Source organism: Salmo trutta, chromosome 40 (assembly GCF_901001165.1).
Source record: "Salmo trutta chromosome 40, fSalTru1.1, whole genome shotgun sequence".
Lineage (NCBI taxonomy): Eukaryota > Metazoa > Chordata > Actinopteri > Salmoniformes > Salmonidae > Salmo > Salmo trutta.
The window spans coordinates 5,581,745-5,600,026 of record NC_042996.1 but is presented as its reverse complement, the minus strand read 5'-3'; the positions used below and the strand labels follow the sequence as shown (position 1 = coordinate 5,600,026).

Sequence of the window (18,282 nt, the reverse complement as noted above, 5' to 3'; positions counted from 1 at the left end):
TTGCAAATGGGTCTTCCAAATGGACAATGACCCCAAGCATATTTCCAAAGTTGTGGCAAAATGGCTTTAGGACAACAAAGTCAAGGTATTGGAGTGGCCATCACAAAGCCCTGACCTCAATTTTATAGAAAATTTGTGGGCAGAACTGAAAAAATGTGTGCGAGCAAGGAGGCCTACAAACCTGACTCAGTTACACCAGCCCTGTCAGGAGGAATGGGCCAAAATTCACCCAACTTATTGTGGGAAGCTTGTGGAAGGCTACCCGAAAAGTTTGACCCGTTAAACAATTTAAAGGCAATGCTACCAAATACTAATTGAGTATGTAAACTTCTGACCCACTGGGAATGTGATGAAAGAAATAAAAGCTGAAATAAATCATTCTCTACTATTATTCTGATATTTCACATTCTTAAAATAAAGTGGTGATCCTAACTGACCTAAAACAGGGACATTTTACTAGGATTAAATGTCAGGAATTGTGAAAAACTGAGTTTAAATGTATTTGGCTAAGGTATATGTAAACTTCCGACAATTTTTCGCTGATTAATACTGTATGTGGATTTTTGTAAATTCAATATTATTCATTTAAATTATGCTGTCTATTCAGTCTGTTTAGTGTGGGAGAACCATAACGCAACATGTAATTCTGGGTGTACTAAGTGAATAAAGTTGGTGGTGATTCAGATGTATTGTATGGGGCCAGTGTGCTGTTGTGTCTCAGTAGAATCAATAATTGGCATGCTCAACACAATAATCCTTCCATCAAAGTCTTTGGGTGCCGGGTTGGAGGATCATGTCAACTGGAAAACAAAACTGTCTCACCTTCTGTGTCGATGTTCTCTGTTTCACACCGGGGTATATTGGTGCAGAAGGCTAGTCTCTGGTTAGGATCTGTAGTGAAGCACCATGGGATCTCTGCACCATCTGGGTTCCGACAGTAGTTCTCTCTCAGGTCTCTGTGATGTAAGAGAGAGATACGTATACACCAGTTAAATAGGTGCTTCCCAAGTGGACATTCGTAATAATATGACTGTATGTTGCCGTTTCCCTATATTTCTCATACCAGTGACAGAAACAAAAGAAAACCCATGTGGGTATTGAATGACATCATCACTCACTTGCACTTGTAGTTCTGCGGGCTGTAGGTGTGGTTATGGGGGAACTGGGAGTCCCAGCGTTGACATGTGACGCCCGACGGGGTGACGCTCACAGTACCGTGGTAACTCTGTCCCTGCTCCCTGAAACACGACGATGTAGCATCCACATCAGAGTCATTACCTGGGTCTGAGACAGAGGGGGAGAAGTAGAAGGAAGGAGAGAGAGAGAGAGAGAAACCAGACAGAAGGGAGAGAGAGAGAAACCAGACAGAAGGGAGAGAGAGAGAAACCAGACAGAAGGGAGAGAAACCAGACAGAAGGGAGAGAAACCAGACAGAAGGGAGAGAAACCAGACAGAAGGGAGAGAAACCAGACAGAAGGGAGAGAAACCAGACAGAAGGGAGAGAAACCAGACAGAAGGGAGAGAGAGAGAAACCAGACAGAAGGGAGAGAGGCAGGAAGAAGGGAGAAAGAAAAGAGGGGGAGAGGGAAACGAAAGATGAATCTCACAGAGAATGGGTCATGTTTAGCCTAGAGACAAATGATCCTAAACAGTCAGTCCAGATGTAGGATCTTAATTTGACCAGCATTATCGAAGCAAAATAATCATGTTCAGTCCATAATGTTGCTTGATTAGTGGTTAGGCTATTAGCTGGATAAAAGTTGACTAGATGAAAAGTGCAATACTCTTAAATATACCGTGTGCGAGTTTTTATTGAACTTATGTAAATCACAAACCTATGTATTTTCCACAGTGCAGGAAAATGCTCAGCAAAATAAGAGTGATCAAATTAAGATCCTATATCTGTAGTACTGTATGGTCTATGATCTGTCTATTTATCCAAAAAAGTGGTGCCCCACCACGAGACATACTGAAACCAACACTACAACAGACTTACATTATGAGACTAATGGGAAGGGGCTGTAGCCAACTCTTCCATCTCTGTCATGCCATTCAATGAACGAACACAGAGAGTAGTAGGCTAATTGCACAAACAGACTGGACAGCCACGGTAGGTTATCTGAGTGTCTGGACAAAGTGGGTATAAAAACAGATGATGAGTATCTGAAAATCTGAGTTTCTGATATCCAACAGATTTTTGGGGAGTTTAGACAGGTATCTAATACCTTTATCTGTTAAGTACTAAAATACTTAAGTACTTTTCAAACATAGCTCTCAAAGCTCTACAAAAGGCTACAAAAAGGGAATCTCTACTATCTAGCATCTGCGAATCCCCTCTATCCTATACTGGCCTCATTCATGTTGTACAGTACCATACCAGGTTTTGGCAGGAAGAACGTGCATGTGTGTGTTGAGCCTAGCTAGATCCTTATTGCTTGGGTAGCTTGGCCTCTTACATGTGACTGTAAGGGTGGGTTACTATAACGAAGGCCTGATGGATGTGGTACTCACCGTCAAGCCAAACAACCCTGCATTCAGCCCGCTTAACAAGGCTTCCTGGCCCTCCGGCCTCCAAAAAACGATCCCGAAAAATCTCAGAAGTCCGCTTTTTCATGTTACAGTGTACAGGGACGGATTTGTTGGAATTTCTGCAACCCCTCCGGATTTGTGCATCTATACTGTTTGATAAATGAGCCGCGGACAGAAAAAAAGGGAATGTTTGGAGAGGAGGACAGAAGGAGGATGTTCTTTTGGCTTGATGTAATGCATGCCGGCATCTAACGTCGGGTCACCTTTGTTATCTACAGGTTAGGCAGTGCAGAATCCATCTGGACAAATTATTTTTTACTCCCCGGTTGTAAATCACGTTCCTCAGCCGGGCGGGGCCGTGGGCTCAAGGTCAGTGTTGAACATCCCTTTGGATGAAGAATATCAAACTGTCTAAAAATGGTTTCTATCCTCTTTTTCGTCACACACACACACATCATATCACGCACATGCAAGTATGCAGGCACACACAGCGAACCCCCCAACACAACCTCTCATCCTCCCATCTTGTCAAGTCCTCAGTTGTAGTGCCAGGGTTTCAGTGGACCTTGCCTTCTACAACACTTCTGACAATCTGTTATGGTTTCAACATCCATGATGTTACAACTATGGCGCCTGTGTGTTCTGTTGATAACGATGAACATTACTCCCAATCTATTGGAACTGTCTCTGTCAGTAGCTATTGAGCCATTCTGGCTACTCCCCTACAGTTAATATATGTCATAAGGGTGAATCCTAAGGTCCACTTAAAGGGACATTTCTAGTTAGTCTTCCATTGACATCAATGCACGACTAAGGATGAGTTTACACAAGCAACCCAATTGTGATCTTTTGCCCAATTATTGGCGAAAGGAGCTGATCGGTGAAAATACCAATTAGTGGAAAAAGATCCGAATTAAGCTGTCTGTGTAAACCCAGCCTTAGTAAAAATTTGAAGTGGAAGTTAGGATTTGACCAATAATAAAAGTTTCATAGTGCTTTGTTGTGTTTGACTGGTCTGAATTAAGTGTTTTAAACCATCAAACTCTCCCTCCCCTGCAGTTGACAAACAGCCTACTTGTCCTCACTCTGAGGTAAATAGATTTCAGCTTAGAGCCACATGAAACACTAAATATCCCAAACAAAGCCTCTCCCTGTCTCCTTTGGAAGGCTCCTATACTTATCTCGTTATCCCCCAAAACCACCATTGTGGCCCCTCAACCCAAAAAAACTTTGGCACTCCCAAAACCACCACTTCAATCAGTGGTTGACCTCGCAAAAGAGGTTTCTAACCTCAAGGCTCTTTCCTGGCTAAATAAAGTTAGAAAGCCCTGCTACAGACTCAGTGTGGTCCACTCTCTCCCCCTCTGATCACAGTAGAATCCCCATACCGATAAATACATTGAAATATTGAAGAGTTCTATTGAATTCTGTGGGAGTCTTGTATTCTATTCCGCTGCTATGAAGGACTAATGGGGAGATGATGGTTGGTTTAGTGAAGTTGTATGGGCATATATAGTTTATAGAAAGGGAATGTGTGTGAGAGAATGGTAAAGTATTGGGAGGGACAGGGGGAGCTGTGACATCGCATTAATGAGGATCCGGACGAGGTGTGTGTAGGAAAATGTGTACCATCCATTATTCTTCTTTACTATGTGCTTCCTGCTCCACCTCGACCCAACACAACCCAACAGAACAGAACCCAGCACAACACAACACAAAACCAGACTGATTATCTAACATGTCTGTCCTTCCACTCTCAGCGTTGGTATGCCATACCAGTACCATTAGACAGTTTTCACTGTTTGGGATAAAGAGGAAGACCGTAGGAAAGTGCACACACTCACCACACACACTGATGTTGCAGTACTCCCAGGGTGTTTGTGGGTCCATGGTGTAACACCACGGACGCACACGGTTGTCTGGATTCCGACAGTAGTTGTCATTCAGCCCTTTATCAGGGTACCTGTGAAGAAAGACAGGAAAAAGTGATTAAAAAGACAGACAGAGAGCGAGCGAGCGAGCTATGCTACATGTGTTAATCTCCTGTGTATTAGGATAGAGGGTGTGTGTGTGTGCAGCTGTGTAGGGTGTGTGTGTGTGTGTGTGTAGAACTTGATGAGGGACTGCAGTGCGGTTGGTCTGACTATACATATACACGTCAATGGGGGAGAGTCACTCAGGCTTTCATCCACATTCACTGCATACAATAAGGTTTAACTAACAGCAGTGGGCTAATCCAAAGATCAAACAATTGACTTTGAAGTAATAAAAAGGAATAATTCATTTAAAAGTAAGTAACATTAGCCATAACTTAATGTGCTATAAATACATAGGCTATGGGTTTCCTTACTCACTTTTTAGGTTGGTAGGGGTGTCTGTGGGGCTTGGATGAATCCCATCTCTGACACTCCTTCCCACTCTCAGTGTGATCCATCGGCCCTTTGTAGTCTTCCCCGTTACACCTCATACACTCCACTGCAAACGCAAAAACAACGTTAGCACAACCTTCCCACAATGGCATTGAACATATTGGACACTATATTAAAGATGACTAAACAGTCTGACTTTCATCTTATTGTAAAGTTGATCACTTTAATAATGTTAGCAACATGCTTATCTCTCAATCTTTGTACAATATTCAATGAGAACTAAGATACTGGCATACTAAACATTTCTTGACACGGGTAGTGAATTGGGATTCCCTGGTGCATCAAAAACAACATTCTTGTTCGGCTACAAGAGCACAAGATATGATTTTCTAGGTTGTTATTGGGATAACAGAGGGTTGTTATCAGACTGTAGTGGTACACTATTAGCAAGCAGAGTTCAGTTGAAAAAACATGGCTGCTTTTCGCCAACAAATCAGCTTCACTCCAGTAAATGACATAAATGTGGGCCACCTCATACATTTCAAAGATGTCTATGTTGGGCAAACCAAAGGGCCAGTTTTCCGAGCACAGATTAAGCCTAGTCCTAGACTAAAAATAATCTCCATTGAAAGTGCTCTTAAATCCAGCACTAGGCTTAACTTGTGTCTGGGAAACTGGCCCCAATGTGTAATTGGACTCTGCTGGTTGAGGTGTTACCTTGGGAGCACTGAGGCAGGCCACACTCTTGGTGCCTGACCTCTGGGTCTGTAGTGAAACACCAGGGCCCACTGCTCTCGTTCTTGGGGTTACGGCAGAAGTTCCCGTTCAGGTCCTTCTTGCCTAGTCTCGCCGGCTGGAAGCTGAGGGAAAGTGTGGAGAAAAACACTACTAAGCATAAAGTGGGAATGACCAAATGTGTGTGACAGGCATGAAAGGAGTTGCTGTTTTAGGACTCATAAAGTTGTAGAACTTCATTTTGTTTAAGATGGGATTTCTGTAGGTTTCTCTTCGATATTGACGTGAATTGGGGGCCCTTAGCGCCGAAGGCTAGCACGCTAAACACTGAGCCAAAAACAAAGAGTTGGTAGAGTCGCAACATGCTAACTTAGCTACATTATCTTGGACCATGGTAATATAGTGTAATAAAAATGTATGGAAAATATTACCTTCTAGTATATCATCCCTTCACATCTCACTATATTACCAGGGTTCCTTATTCCATTCATTCCATGCCCTCAGGCCAATCCACCAGTAAATGCTTCCAGTCTGACCTGTAAGTCAGCCAGTTACTGCTACACATGCACAGAGTCTCACAACAGGGATTTCACCACACAACTATGAATCAGAAACAGCAGCTCAAACATTTCTTGTTTTCGCCAACTTCACAAATCGAAACAATCTATTTCTTCTGTTCTTTTTGTACATTAGTTCAGCGGAAGGGTCAGGGGAGACAGACACCTTTTGGGAGTAAAAGCACCATGTGAAGCATATTGCCTGTAACAATGGGGCCATGCCAGATAAATGTACACTGTAATATTCATCTTCTGAAAAGCTGGCTTTTAGAGAGAGAGAAACAGAGAGATCGAGCTCCAGAGAAAACAACTGACTGGGTTTTTAAACCAAGGGAAAGGGGATGTGATTGGGTAAGGGAAAAGGAGCAGGTGTCTTCTGATTGGCGACACCTGTGAATAGGGGAGAAGGAAAGAAAATACACACAGGATACACACACAGGATACCTGTATCCGTAACACTCCCACCCTTAAAAGAGCAATCCTATAAGGATTGATACCAAAGTATTTACAAAGTATACCCACAAGATCAAAGGCAACCTTACGAAACATACAAAAATCATCAGTTTTACACACACACACACACACACACACACGAGACAAAGCATCTGCTAATACATTAACAGAACCCTTTTTGTGGCGGATCTCCAAATTATAATTCTGTACAATAAGCGCCCAACACATAAGGCGCTGGTCCTGGTTGTACATCCGGTGGAAAACACTAAGGGGTTATGGTCCGTATATACAATCACTGGTAGGGAACTGGAACCAATATATACTTCAAAGTATTGCAGAGCTAACAACAAAGCTAGAGCTTCTTGTTCAATGGTTGCATAGTTTGCCTGACATGCTACATTTTCATGAAAAATAACAAACAGGACGATCCAGTCCACTCTTGTCCTGCTGCAGTAGAACAGCACCAGCACCTCTGGCACTAGCATCTACCTCAAGGTTAAACGGTTGTTCAAAATCCGGAGCAGTAAGTACAGGGGTATTACATAAGAGTGCTTTAGCAGTATCAAAAGCTACCTGACAATCAGGGGACCACTCAAACAATCTAGCCGGACTGAGCAAATCGGTCAATGGAGCAATTACCGCAGAGAAGTTTACAGAAACTACGGTAGTAGCCAACCATCCCTAAAAAGCGGCGTAGCTCTCGTCTGGTGGTAGGTGCAGGGAATGCAGTTATAGCCAAGACCTTGGCATCAACAGGGAGCACCTGTCCATGGCCGACCTCTTTGCCGAGATAGGTAACAGTAGCCTTCCCAAACTCGCACTTTGCCAAGTTCAGGGTTAGAGAAGCAGCTGCCAAACACTCACATACTACCCTTAGAGAGTTAACATGATCTGACCAACCAGACGAATAAATCACTAGATCATCAAGGTAGGAACTACAATTGGGAACGCCAGCTAATACAGAGTTAACCAGTCGTTGGAAAGTGGCTGGTGCATTCCGCATCCCAAAAGCCATGACAGAGTATTGTAGGAAGTTGTCTGGGGTCACAAAGGCAGAAATCTCAGAAGCACGTGAGGTTAACAGAACCTGCCAGTAACCTTTTAAGAGGTCCAACTTTGTTTCATATGTAGCAGCACCAGTGTCGATACAGTCGTCCAGTCTGGGTAACGGGAACGAATCTGGCATTGTGACAAAATGTACCTTTCGATAATCCGTACATAACCTGGACGTACCATCAGGTTTAGGAACCAGAATGCAAGGAGAACTCCAAGGGCTTGAACTTGGCGTAGCCAGGTCATTCTCCAACAAATATCTCACTTCATCCCTCATTATCTTCCTCTTAGAAGCACTGACACGATAAGGGTGTTGCTTGATAGGGGCAGCATTTCCACCATTAACATACACGTTTGTGCGAGTAGGAACGTCATTAAAGAGACATGGAAAACTGTGTAGTAGCCTCACAATATCGTCGGCCTGTCCGTCCGTTAAATGAACCAGACCTGACTGGAGAGACAGCAGCATTTCTGAGTTGGGCAATCTAACGCACTGCTGCGGAGTATTGCGCAACTCTAATCCATCTCCATCATTAATATGACAGCCCACTATCATAGCAGCAGAAGCAGAGGAGACAGCAGTACCTGCCACTGTTTTTGAACTATCTAACTGGGTGATGGGTCGGGTGTGGTATGCCTTCAACATGTTAATGTGGCACATACACGAGATTTGCGTTTTCTATCAGGAGTTTGAAGCACATAATCAGTTTCACTTAATTTCTTTTCAATGAAATAAGGACCAGAGAAACGAGCTGACAGTGAAGATCCTGGAACAGGCAATAACACCAGTACTTGGTCACCTGGCTGTAGTGGATGAGAAACAGCCTGTTTATCATAGTGTCTTTTCATACTCCTGTGAGGAAGACAGAGCTTCCTTTGCGAGAGCACAGGCTTGGTGTAGGCGCTCACGAAAGCAACTAACGTAATCCAACACATTCTCATCTCCCGTACACAACTCTTGGGACAAAAACTGTTCTTTAAGGACTTTCATTGGTCCTCTCACTGTGACCCAACACTAGTTCAGCCGGGCTGAACCCTAGGGACTCCTGTACAGTTTCACGAGCAGCAAACAAAACTAGAAGAACTCCCTCATCCCAATCTTTCTCAGATTCCAAACAATATTTATGTAGCATAGACTTCAGTGTCTAATGCCATCGTTCAAGAGCACCCTGAGACTCTGGGTGATATGTGCTTGCCACACGGTGCGTAATTGACAAGGATTTTAACACCTGCTTGAAGAGCTTTGATAGGAAATTGGTACCTTGATCACTGTGTACCACCTTAGGTAACCCGAATGTCGGGAAGAATTTAATTAAGGCTTCACTCACTACCGGAACTCTAATCCTTCACAGAGGAATGACTTCGGGCTATCTTGTTGCCATACACATAACCGTTAACAGAAACTGGTTAACCGATTTTGTCTTCGGTAACGGTCCAACACAATCAACCACCATCTGTTTGAATGGTTCACCTATGACTGGTATTGGACAAAGAGGAGCGGGAGGAATAACCTGATTTAGTTTTCCTGTTATCTGACATGTGTGGCATGTCCGGCAGAACTGAGCCACATCCTGTTTTAAACCTGGCCAAAAGAAATGTCGAAGGACCCGATCATAAGTCTTTGTGATTCCTAAATGACCGGACCACTGGTGATCATGAGCAAGGGATACCACGTTTTGTCGAAAGGCTGTAGGAATCACTATTTGGTAAACAGCATTCCAATCTCCGCCCGCGTCAACATGGGATGTCCATTTACGCATGAGGAGATTACCATCAAGGAAGTAAGCCACGTTCTTCTTCTTTACCTCTTCCAATGAGACAACACTAGAAAAACATTTAGCAAGCAGATGCTCACGAGTGACTGGTAACTGTGTTGCATCAGCAATAAGTTCAATATTCTTTGATTCTTCCCTGGGCTGTTGGTCAGAGGTGATGAGCTTCTCAGAGGTAGCACACAACCCATCCTCTTGATCAAACTCTTTGAACAGAACAGTGCTCGACAAATCTATCACGTCACCCACTTGTCGTGCCTGAGCACGAGTGACAGCACAAGCGAGGAACACATGTGGATAACTCTGTGCCAGCTCATTGGAGCGAGAGTGGTCACTGTTATCCAATACGGGTACTACCTTTCCTCCGGCAATATCATTACCCATTATAAAGGTCACACCTTTTACTGGCAACGTAGGACGTACCCACACTCTGAATATTCCACTGATTAACTCAGTGTACATTCACAAAGTGCAATGGCACTGGGACAAAACCCATTTCAATACCCTGAACTAACACACTGGAACCACAGTATGTATTGTCGGATAAGGGCAACACATCAGACAATATAAATGACTACACCGCACCAGTATCTCTAAGGATTTTAACCGGACGCTGAGATGCTTCGTCATTCATTAGGGACACAAACCCCTCGAAAATGAACGGTTCATAACTGCGGTTGGGGACTGAGACTTTCAAACTACATTTACCCTGAGGCACTTGTTTCGTTTCAGACCTCACAACCGTACGAATTCATCCAACACCTGTTGACAGCGTTGCACGAATAGGCATCCCTTATTTGCGTTTTAGCAGGAAGCAATCATTAATCATATGTCCCACCTTATGACAATAGAAACAGGGGCGCTCATTTTTCGGGTGTGCTTGATGTACTGCTGGCCGACTAGGGCTAAAATTAGGCAATTCAGGGGCTCTACTCAGTATAAGCCGAAAACACGCTGTTGTGCGTCAACACAAACTCGTCTGCTAACACAGACGCTTCTGACAGGGAGGATACTTTGTTCGTTTAGGTAAACTACAATACATTTGGGTACGCAATTTTTAAACTCTTCCAACAAGATTAACTCCCGGAGAGAGTTGAAATCAGTACCTTGCTAGCAGCATGCCATTTATCAAACAGATTTCCCTTGTCTCTAGCAAATTCCACATAAGTCTTACTAGAAGACTTTCTATGAGACCTAAATCTCTGTCGGTATGCCTCAGGAACAAGCTCATAGGCGCGAAGAACAGTAGCTTTGACCACTTCATAATTCAAACTGTCTTCAAGAGGTAATGCTGACAAAATCTCTTGGGCTTTACAAGTTAATTTACACTGAAGTAATAGGCACCATACCTCTTCAGGCCATTTCAAATGCTACGGCTATACGTTCAAAAACATAAAAACAGGAGTCAACCTCTGACTCTGAACAAAGGTACTAAGGCAATCTGCCTACTAATGTCAAAAGTGTTGGAAGCTCCAGCTGGTGAGGATGCCTCACTAACAGGCACAGCAGGAACGAAGGCTAGCCTCGCTGTCTCCGCCTCCAGTTCCATCTGGCGCATTTTGAACTCCATCTGCTGCTGGTCTCTTTCTGCCTCAATTTTACACATCTCCAACTGGAGATTCTCTCGCCTAATTTGGGCTCTCTCGTCCGCCTCCAGTTGGAACTGTATTGAATGGACATCCCTCCTGGCATTACCGGTTGACAGTGGGGAGAGTGGATCAAAACGGGGCAATGTGGCTGGAGCTTTAGCCTCGCCCTCAGACACCGACGGGCTTACAGGAGCAGCAACATCCCCTACAGGGGTAGTAGGCTCAGGCAGCGGTAATACTAGCACTTGTTCTTCCAACAAAACATTTGACACCAGTTTTTTAACCTCCGCCTTAACTAAACTCTACGGAATCGATAAAGAATAATGGTCAGCCAAGGTCAGTAAATCAACGACATTTGTCAAAACCCCCCCACGAAGGGTTATCCGAAAAGGATTTCAAATCAAAAGTAGGCATTTTGAACTACTACTCAAGAGCCAACAAATAGCAAACACTAATGCTACATCAGCTATGATGCTCAACACTGAACTAGACCACTACAACAATCTGCACGAGCGGCATGGGTGTCAGTAATGACAATATCCCGGATGAGCCCCCACTTATGTTACGAATCTCTTTGGCCCTGCAGTCTAGGGGGGGTGGGGATGGAAATGAGACCCGTAACATAACTCATGCAAATTATAACAGTGAAAAGGAACAGTGAGAATAAAACTACAGACAACTTAAATCTACCGTCAAACACTATAGGTTTATTTGGTAAACACATGGTAAAGGGGGTCGGGAAGAGGGGCTTAGCTGAACCCAAGGAAAGTAATAAATAATAATAAATAAATAAATAATAATAAATATCCAAAAACACCCCCAAAAACACCCCTAAGCTAGACTAGCCTGCTTTAAGAACAGCTAGCTAACTAACCAAAAATACAGTGGGTGGTCCGCCCAGTTCTAACTAGGGTATTTAGACACAGTTTACCTACGGATAGTGTATGCACATGGGCGACTTGTCAAACTGTAATGCCCTGGCCATAGAGAGGGTTTTTTGTTCTCTATTTTTGGTTAGGCCAGGGTGTGACATGGGTGGGCGTTCTATGTTCCGTTTTCTATGTTGGTGTATTTCTTTGTTTCGGCCGTGTATGGCTCTCAATCAGGAACAGCTGTAGATCGTTGTTGCTGATTGAGAGTCATACATAGGCAGCCTGTTTTCCTTTGGGGTTTGTGGGTGAATAATTTCTGTTTAGTGTTTGCACCTGACAGTACTGTTGGCTGTCGGTTTCTTGTTTTTTGTCTAATGTGTTCTTTCTTGAATAAATTCATTTAAGATGAACACATCCTCCGCTGCACCTTGGTCTCATTCTGACGACGGCCGTTACACAAACAAACAGTCATGAAGCACAACATTACATACTCACATAATTCCGGACAAATGTGACATGTAGCAACAAAAACCAAAAGAGAGCTCAATCCAAAGAGAGCGAGAGATAACGAGAGATTGAGACACAGAGAGATCGAGCTCCAGAGAAAACAACTGACTGGGTTTTTAAACCAAGGGAAAGAGGATGTGATTGGGTAAGGGAAAAGGAGCAGGTGTCTTCTGATTGCCGACTGATTGGTGATTGATTGGCGACACCTGTGAATAGGGGAGAAGGAATGAAAATACACACAGGATACACACACAGGATAACTGTATCCGTAACAGAGAGCAACAGAAGAGATGCTGAGACATGGAAAGAGAGCAACAGAAGAGATGCTGAGACATGGAAAGAGAGCAACAGAAGATATGCAGAGACATGGAAAGTGAGCAACAGAAGAGATGCTGAGACATGGAAAGAGAGCAACAGAAGATATGCAGAGACATGGAAAGTGAGCAACAAAAGAGATGCTGAGACATGGAAAGAGAGCAACAGAAGAGATGCTGAGACATGGAAAGAGAGCAACAGAAGAGATGCTGAGACATGGAAAGAGAGCAACAGAAGAGATGCTGAGACATGGAAAGAGAGCAACAGAAGAGATGCTGGAGACATGGAAAGAGAGCAACAGAAGAGATGCTGAGACATGGAAGGAGAGCAACAGAAGAGATGCTGAGACATGGAAAGAGAGCAACAGAAGAGATTCTGAGACATGGAAGGAGAGCAACAGAAGAGATGCTGAGACATGGAAAGAGAACAACAGAAGATATGCTGGAGACATGGAAAGAGAGCAACAGAAGAGATGCTGAGACATGGAAGGAGAGCAACAGAAGAGATGCTGAGACATGGAAAGAGAGCAACAGAAGAGATTCTGAGACATGGAAGGAGAGCAACAGAAGAGATGCTGGAGACATGGAAAGAGAGCAACAGAAGAGATGCTGAGACATGGAAGGAGAGCAACAGAAGAGATGCTGAGACATGGAAAGAGAGCAACAGAAGAGATTCTGAGACATGGAAGGAGAGCAACAGAAGAGATGCTGAGACATGGAAAGAGAGCAACAGAAGAGATTCTGAGACATGGAAGGAGAGCAACAGAAGAGATGCTGAGACATGGAAAGAGAACAACAGAAGATATGCTGGAGACATGGAAAGAGAGCAACAGAAGAGATGCTGAGACATGGAAAGAGAGCAACAGAAGAGATTCTGAGACATGGAAGGAGAGCAACAGAAGAGATGCTGAGACATGGAAAGAGAACAACAGAAGATATGCTGGAGACATGGAAAGAGAGCAACAGAAGAGATGCTGAGACATGGAAGGAGAGCAACAGAAGAGATGCTGAGACATGGAAAGAGAGCAACAGAAGAGATTCTGAGACATGGAAAGAGAACAACAGAAGAGATGCTGAGACATGGAAAGAGAGCAACAGAAGAGATTCTGAGACATGGAAGGAGAGCAACAGAAGAGATGCTGAGACATGGAAAGAGAACAACAGAAGATATGCTGGAGACATGGAGAATAAAAAAATGAAAAGAAAGAAAAACAGAGGGGCCTTCCTATCAGCAGCTCGGCTCAGCCCTCAACCCCAACGGCAGGGCCCTTTCTTGGGGGAGAGCCGGCTCGGCACTCCCCCTTGTGCCCTTTGGTCTCCATAGAACTCCACTAATGCACAACATCACTGATCCTATTGCCAGAGGAATCGCAGAGATCTAACTTAGACCATGAGAGAGTCTTCTGCAAAATAGTGGGAGTCCAGTCTGCTATGAACCAAAACCCTTCCATCCATGTGGTAGTCCAATGCCCAGTCCAGAGACAACCACAAGCCCAGAAGCACCCTAGACACTAGTGTAGATCTGACCATATTACTTGCACCTATACCATTATGTTGCATCTACATGTAGTACCAAGGAGCTAGGATCTTATTTTGGACAGGGCCAAACTTCGACTTGGACCTGACCGACTGCCTGCCTTCCAACAGCCAAACACACCATGAGTTGAGTCCTGCTCATTAACATATCAACACGTTCCTTTAATGTCATAAAAGTCTATCAGAATGTAATTTAAAAAAAATACAGGATTTCACTTTAAGGCTTTTTAAAGTCTTTATCTGGTGAGCTGCAACCCCAGCTCCACATGAGGAGAGAGAGGAGCCAGTAAGAAGATTTACTGCCTGCCAGTCTGCCTGCCTGTCTGCCTGTCTGTATGTACAGTATAGAGAGGGAAAGAAAGTAATAATGTTGGGCTAACAGATGTTAGCCAACTATTCATCTCCTTGTCGAGGAGGGGTCCCTATGGTGTTGCAGGCAGACACTATGCACATAGGTCTGGCTCTCTCTTTGGACCTCTCCCTCTTTCTCTCCACATCCATCACTGTGTCTCTCTCACTGTGTCTCTCCCACTGTGTCTCTCTCTCTGTGTGTCTCGCTGTGTCTCTCTCACTGTGTCTCTCTCTCTCTGTGTCTCGCTGTGTCTCTCTCACTGTGTCTCTCTCTCTCTCTCTGTGTTTTGCTGTGTCTCTCTCACTGTGTCTCTCTCTCTCTGTGTTTTGCTGTGTCTCTCTCCCTGTCTCTCTCACTGTGTGTGTCTCACTGTGTCTCGCTGGGTCTCTCTCTCTTTGTCTCTCTCTGTGTCTCTCTCTCATGTGTCTTTCTCTCTCTCGGTGTCTCTCGTTCTCTCTCTGTGTGTGTGTGTGTGTGTCTTTCTCTCTCCTTCTCTCTCTCTTGACGAGGATAAACACACCAGCTTGTCTTTAGATTTAGCCCCAGTAAACTGGAAGACTGCATGCTGAAGTGACAGCATTATGATCCAGGAGGAAATGATACAACAAGTTCAAAATGTTACAATGAAGAACTCTACCAGAATATCAACATTGACCTCGACGTTACAGCAACCTGCATTGGGGATAAAAACTCAAACATCCTCAAAATACATCAGGAAACCTGGAACCAGATAAAAACACTAGAGCCCTCAAACTCAACTCTGGACCTCTTTTTTCCATTGTTCCCCTCTAATCAGCGACTGATTTATACCTGGGACACCAGGTGTGTGATTCCCCTCTAATCAGGGACTGATTTATACCTGGGACACCAGGTGTGTGATTCCCCTCTAATCAGGGACTGATTTATACCTGGGACACCAGGTGTGTGATTCCCCTCTAATCAGCGACTGATTTATACCTGGGACACCAGGTGTGTGATTCCCCTCTAATCAGGGACTGATTTATACCTGGGACACCAGGTGTGTGATTCCCCTCTAATCAGGGACTGATTTATACCTGGGACACCAGGTGTGTGATTCCCCTCTAATCAGCGACTGATTTATACCTGGGACACCAGGTGTGTGATTCCCCTCTAATCAGGGACTGATTTATACCTGGGACACCAGGTGTGTGATTCCCCTCTAATCAGCGACTGATTTATACCTGGGACACCAGGTGTGTGATTCCCCTCTAATCAGGGACTGATTTATACCTGGGACACCAGGTGTGTGATTCCCCTCTAATCAGGGACTGATTTATACCTGGGACACCAGGTGTGTGATTCCCCTCTAATCAGGGACTGATTTATACCTGGGACACCAGGTGTGTGATTCACCTCTAATCAGGGACTGATTTATACCTGGGACACCAGGTGTGTGATTCCCCTCTAATCAGGGACTGATTTATACCTGGGACACCAGGTGTGTGATTCCCCTCTAATCAGCGACTGATTTATACCTGGGACACCAGGTGTGTGATTCCCCTCTAATCAGGGACTGATTTATACCTGGGACACCAGGTGTGTGATTCCCCTCTAATCAGGGACTGATTTATACCTGGGACACCAGGTGTGTGATTCCCCTCTAATCAGGGACTGATTTATACCTGGGACACCAGGTGTGTGATTCCCCTCTAATCAGGGACTGATTTATACCTGGGACACCAGGTGTGTGATTCCCCTCTAATCAGCGACTGATTTATACCTGGGACACCAGGTGTGTGATTCCCCTCTAATCAGCGACTGATTTATACCTGGGACACCAGGTGTGTGATTCACCTCTAATCAGGGACTGATTTATACCTGGGACACCAGGTGTGTGATTCCCCTCTAATCAGGGACTGATTTATACCTGGGACACCAGGTGTGTGATTCCCCTCTAATCAGGGACTGATTTATACCTGGGACACCAGGTGTGTGATTCCCCTCTAATCAGGGACTGATTTATACCTGGGACACCAGGTGTGTGATTCCCCTCTAATCAGGGACTGATTTATACCTGGGACACCAGGTGTGTGATTCCCCTCTAATCAGGGACTGATTTATACCTGGGACACCAGGTGTGTGATTCCCCTCTAATCAGGGACTGATTTATACCTGGGACACCAGGTGTGTGATTCCCCTCTAATCAGCGACTGATTTATACCTGGGACACCAGGTGTGTGATTCCCCTCTAATCAGCGACTGATTTATACCTGGGACACCAGGTGTGTGATTCCCCTCTAATCAGGGACTGATTTATACCTGGGACACCAGGTGTGTGATTCCCCTCTAATCAGGGACTGATTTATACCTGGGACACCAGGTGTGTGATTCCCCTCTAATCAGGGACTGATTTATACCTGGGACACCAGGTGTGTGATTCCCCTCTAATCAGGGACTGATTTATACCTGGGACACCAGGTGTGTGATTCCCCTCTAATCAGGGACTGATTTATACCTGGGACACCAGGTGTGTGATTCCCCTCTAATCAGCGACTGATTTATACCTGGGACACCAGGTGTGTGATTCCCCTCTAATCAGCGACTGATTTATACCTGGGACACCAGGTGTGTGATTCCCCTCTAATCAGGGACTGATTTATACCTGGGACACCAGGTGTGTGATTCCCCTCTAATCAGGGACTGATTTATACCTGGGACACCAGGTGTGTGATTCCCCTCTAATCAGGGACTGATTTATACCTGGGACACCAGGTGTGTGATTCCCCTCTAATCAGGGACTGATTTATACCTGGGACACCAGGTGTGTGATTCCCCTCTAATCAGGGACTGATTTATACCTGGGACACCAGGTGTGTGATTCCCCTCTAATCAGGGACTGATTTATACCTGGGACACCAGGTGTGTGATTCCCCTCTAATCAGCGACTGATTTATACCTGGGACACCAGGTGTGTGATTCCCCTCTAATCAGCGACTGATTTATACCTGGGACACCAGGTGTGTGATTCCCCTCTAATCAGGGACTGATTTATACCTGGGACACCAGGTGTGTGATTCCCCTCTAATCAGGGACTGATTTATACCTGGGACACCAGGTGTGTGATTCCCCTCTAATCAGCGACTGATTTATACCTGGGACACCAGGTGTGTGCAATTAATGATCCGGCAGAAGAGAAAAGCAGCAGGCTCTGTGATCAGTGATCAGTCAAGCATTACAATAATAGTTACATGAAACCCAACTGATGCATGCTTCATTATGTGTAATCCTCACACACCGGGACAGTCTCACACTAGCCAACTGTAACTCTCACCCCTTAAGGAGAGGGGAACAGACTTGTGTTGTGGTTAAACTAGAGGGTGCTACGATGAATTTGGTTACTCGTCAGAAAATGGCGCTGAACTAGGCTGTATGTCAAATGCAGGAATATTTAGAGGTCTACAGTGGAAAAATGGGGAATGCAATAGTGTGTGTGTGTGTGTGTGTGTGTGTGTGTGTGTGTGTGTGTGTGCGTGCGTGTGTGTGCGTGTCAGAGAGAGAGTGTAGAGAGAGAGAGAGAGAGAGAGAGAAAGGGAGAGAGAGGTGTCTGTACATCTGTCCATTTGTGCGGGGGTCTGTGTGCATATCCATCTCTCTGTCTGTCTGTGCATATGTGATTCATTCAA

General features: G+C 44.7%; 1 protein-coding gene across 1 annotated transcript in view; it reads right to left on the bottom strand.

Moving 5' to 3' along the window:
* The window catches only part of LOC115180143 (hepatocyte growth factor), a 42,955-nt gene that overhangs the window by 16,644 nt on the left and 8,029 nt on the right, over window positions 1-18,282 (bottom strand). The window contains exons 5-9 of the mRNA XM_029742030.1: window positions 5,616-5,758; window positions 4,884-5,004; window positions 4,374-4,492; window positions 1,119-1,284; window positions 823-956 (exon numbers count right to left, since the gene is read on the bottom strand). Coding sequence (XP_029597890.1) covers window positions 823-956; window positions 1,119-1,284; window positions 4,374-4,492; window positions 4,884-5,004; window positions 5,616-5,758 — 683 coding nt within the window. The remainder of the gene's footprint in view (window positions 1-822; window positions 957-1,118; window positions 1,285-4,373; window positions 4,493-4,883; window positions 5,005-5,615; window positions 5,759-18,282) is intronic.